The 4,134-nt window shown below is 50.5% G+C and overlaps 1 protein-coding gene across 1 annotated transcript; it reads right to left on the reverse strand.

Annotated features, from left to right (window-relative positions):
* Positions 1–253: 253 nt before the first annotated feature.
* Positions 254–2,471, reverse strand: LOC119345240 (acyl transferase 1-like). The gene is made up of 2 exons (XM_037615395.1): positions 1,990–2,471; positions 254–1,405 (listed from the first exon to the last, which is right to left on the reverse strand). The coding sequence occupies exons 1-2, from the start codon at positions 2,419–2,421 to the stop codon at positions 449–451; spliced, it is 1,389 nt and encodes a 462-aa protein (XP_037471292.1). The 5' UTR covers positions 2,422–2,471; the 3' UTR covers positions 254–448.
* Positions 2,472–4,134: the final 1,663 nt, after the last annotated feature.

The following is a 4,134-nucleotide window of genomic DNA, read 5'->3' on the forward strand; positions in this document are numbered from 1 at the left end:
GACGGAAGCAAAAATTATATCAGTGAATTCGTATTCGAAAGAAGTTTTTAATTATATAATTTTTTCTCCCGCCGCAGTTGGTCTCGTTGGTTAAATTTATGGTCAAAGTTGGACCTCGAGAAGCGCGGGCGCACTATATTTTGAAACGGAGGAAGTATTTAAAAGTAGAGTATGCTTCATTAAGAATGCATTTCTCGTAGAAACGCGAAGACTGAAATTCATGGAGTCACGCATACAAAGAATTGATCAAATGTGGGATGAATTGAATCGTTCTAAATATAATAATTTTGACTAAATTGCACAGCCAAACTTTAAATTAATGGACGGGAACATACATATATATGTGCGTGTGACATGGACCACCGGAATAGTTAATGCCGTTGATCTTCATGACCTTCCAATAGCAATAGTTGGTGAAGTTTCAATAACCCCGAGATGATATGCATCGCTAGAGTGAGCTCATGATTCCTAAATTCTTCTCGTCATCTTTGTGGCTCAGCCATACTGCGATCTCCTCTGTAAACCTGTCCATCGCCTCCCTCGGCAGCAACATTGACACCACGGTCGAGACCTCACCATTCTCATTCCTGCACCACATGTGATCGCTCCCTAGCTTGGAAGTGAGATCCCCGGCCAACGGTATACCACCGCCGGCCAGGTCAGCCCACCCGAAGTTCAACACGTTCACCGCCATCCATCTCACATCCGACACCTCGTATATCCTGTCCATGGTGGAAGGCGGCCACTCCCGCAGCAACGCCACCGTCTCCACCATCGACTCCATGCGCTCCTTGGTCATGCCGCGCTTGGTCTCGCGCACGAGCTCCACCGTGTCGGCGAGCGGCTGCACGCAGAGCTCGCCGACGACGGCCTCCGCTATGGGGGAGACGTGCGCGTTGCCGTAGTACCCCCACGGGATGGGGGTGTGGTTGTTCCACCTCCCGCGGGCGTTCATGGTGGTCATGAGGCGCACCCGCTGGCCGGGCTCGTACCCGAGGGCGACCGTGCGGCACCGCCACATCACGGCGGTCACCAGCTCGAAGATTGTGGCGGACCGGGCGGGGTGGCCCGCCGGTATGCGATCTCGTAGGGCTGACACCTCCCTTGGCCCGAAGAGGAAGTACTTGGCGACCATGCTCTGCGGCGGAACCGAGAGCATCATGTCGCGAGCTGTGCTCCCTGAGCCGTTTGCTTGTTGTTCGTGCGCTGGGTACAGTCGGGTGATGGGTAATAAGCTGCGTGCAGTGAGCAGCTCCCTTTCCCACACGGGTAAAATGGTCGGGGCCGCTTCTCCACGTGCTATGTCGGACACAGCTTTGATGAACTGAGCCATGCCGAAGCCGTCGGCCAGGTTATGGCAAATGTGAAAGCCCAGGACGAACCCTCCGCATTTTAGTCGTGTCACCTGCGTGCATGTCGATAATGATTCAAGATTAGTGCCTACATGGATGAGAGAAGGAGAGAAGGCATCAAAATGCTGTTGAGACGAGCCACAGTGAATTTTTTGTAGCCCTTTTTACTATAGCTAGATCTCCTAGTTGTCTTTTTTACTTTGCTCAGTGAATTAACACAAACGACAATAATAATAACATTGTTTTTAGGCAAACTAGAACTTAGATATATGTGTCGTAATGGTTTTTAGCTTCAATGAGATTTCGGTGAAATTCACTGAATTTCATTAATTTCAGTAGACACTGAAATATTTCAGTTTCGGGCAAAATATTTTGGAAATTTCAGTAGTACATGAAAATTCAAATATTTTTTTGAATATTTTTTTAAAAATTCAAAATTTTAATTGAATTCAAGCAAATATTTCGGCCCTTTGGTCGAAATGCAAACCGAAATTAATGAAATTCACTGAATTTTGGTGATTTCGGTTGTTGCTGAATTTTTTCGGAAACTGAAATTGAAAACTATGCGTACCTTTCCTGAAAAAGAACGAATTCCCGAATACACATGCATGCATGGAGAAAACCTAGTTTCTTTTACCTGCATGAAGAGCAAAGGCTTGCCAACGACGGCCCTGGTGTCGCCGACATGGCACAGTAATTCCTCCACGCAAGGGTACGGCGGCAGCAGCGGCTCGCCGAACTCCTCCAGACGCGCGTCCACGTAGGCCTCCACGAACACCACCCCATCGGCCGTGCAGTCCACGACCAGCCTCCCTGCGCCGTCCTCCCTGAGCCGGCCAGCGATCGGGTAGTAGTACACCAGCGCCTCCATCAACGCCGCCCTGATGGCCTTAACCGGGTCGTCCGGCCTGCCGGGCAGCGCGTTGCTGCGGAAGAAGCCGATCACCGTCTCGTAGTAGCGCAGCGTGCGCTGGTCGTCGAGGTCCGACAGGGACTTCGTCTCCCGCGGAGTCGCCCGTGCCGGCGGCAGCATCTCTGGCTCGCTCCGGCGCGCCGTGAAGGTCACCATGGCCGATTTTGCTGTGTGATGCGTACGCTGTCGCACTGCTTGGAGCGTTCGTGTTCCGGGTGTGCTATATATGCACTTGGGAGAGGTAGCAGCAACGTAGTACATGCAGGACACATTGCCAACTTGGTAATTACTGCACACAACGGCTATCTGACACAGCTATGCTGCCAGTTGTAAAGTTGTGTGTACTACGTATATCAGTGCTGCAGCAGTCGCACAGCGAATTGAGATCTCATATGTGCAAGCAAGCTTTATCTACATTGATGTTCGCTTATCCGTTCACGAATGCAGCTAGCTCAGAGGCATGCATGGCACATTGAATGGCCGCCAATAGCAATGAAGAGATGAATTGCATGAACCACCACGTTGTATGTTTGCTTCTTCGGCACTTCAGGACAGTCGGCACTGTGCCCTTTCCGTTTGTGAATCATTTCTTCTCTCGCGTAGGAAATGAACGAGAACCGGCCTCATTTTCAGAAATTGTTCATCTTATCTTTTTAGCCGATTTATTGAGTAAATTGAGTAGGCAGCAGAGAGAGAGGGAGAGGGAGAGAGAAAGATCCTCTCATTTTTTGCGTGAAGAAAAATCATGCAGGCTTTATTGGAAAAGGCTTTCATCCCTCTTATATGTAAAACAACAAAAATCATGTAGGCTTTGGATCTGCATGTCCTTTCTAGCCAGCAGCAAAGGGAAAACCTAGATCTGGATGGGGCTCTAATCCTGCAAATGGTGTTTGCCACAATGTGAGCTCGTGCAGCCCATAAACGTACGTACAACGCAATACACCCAATAAATTCAATGCAGCTCCCCCATGCAACAAACATGACCAAATTTTACCAGCTGAACTTGATGGCTTCCTCTGTTCCACGTTGAAACTACGCCTCACTTGCATGCCTTCAGAAAAGAAAAGCGCAGAAAAGAAAAGCGAAAGAGAGATTGTACCCTACCCACAAGAGAGATCTCATTCAATAATTTAACATAATGGCGCATTAGTTGACACTCCGACCGGTGGCTACACTGCAATAAATAACCTAGTGGTGACAGTGACGAAATGGCCACCTCACACTACTCTAGACGCACACCACCCCCTTCACCCCAACCACACGCGGTTAGAAAAAGACTGTTTGCCGCAATTCCAACCATGTGCGATGTCGAAATAACGTATACGATTGAAAAAAGGGTAATAGTTTACGATGGCATGCATGCACACTGTTTGTAAACTGAACCGTGTGCGATGAGGTTGTCCATCGAGATAGATTCAGGTGCTCCCAAGTCCCAGGTGCTCCGGTGATGCGAGCTCCTTGGCCGTTGAATCTAAAAAATCCGGCAACATCACAGGGGCTCTTGTACCTGTGCGCAATTCTCAGACTGATGAAGTTTTTTTTCTTTGTAAAATGTTCAGAGTCCATTGGAGCAATTGGATCTGAGATCCAACGGCTCCCAGAAGCTCGTATCATGGAGCATCTAAGGTGTCGAAGCACCCGATATTTTCCCGTTGTCCATCGACGTTTGTGTAAAATTAGAGTTCCCCCTCCCCCCTCCCGCCCGCGCCGCCACCCGCGAGGCGGCCGGGGCGGGCGCCCAGATCCCGCCGCCTCCGGTCTCCCCTCCTCCTCCTTCCTCCCTCGCCGCCGCCAGGGGGCACGGCCGGGCTCGCCTGACCGGCGCCGGCGGCGGCGGGGCCCTGCTCTTCCTCCTCCGCGCGTTGGGGG

This window comes from Triticum dicoccoides, chromosome 1B, assembly GCF_002162155.2.
Source record: "Triticum dicoccoides isolate Atlit2015 ecotype Zavitan chromosome 1B, WEW_v2.0, whole genome shotgun sequence".
In the NCBI taxonomy this organism is placed as follows: Eukaryota; Viridiplantae; Streptophyta; class Magnoliopsida; order Poales; family Poaceae; genus Triticum; species Triticum dicoccoides.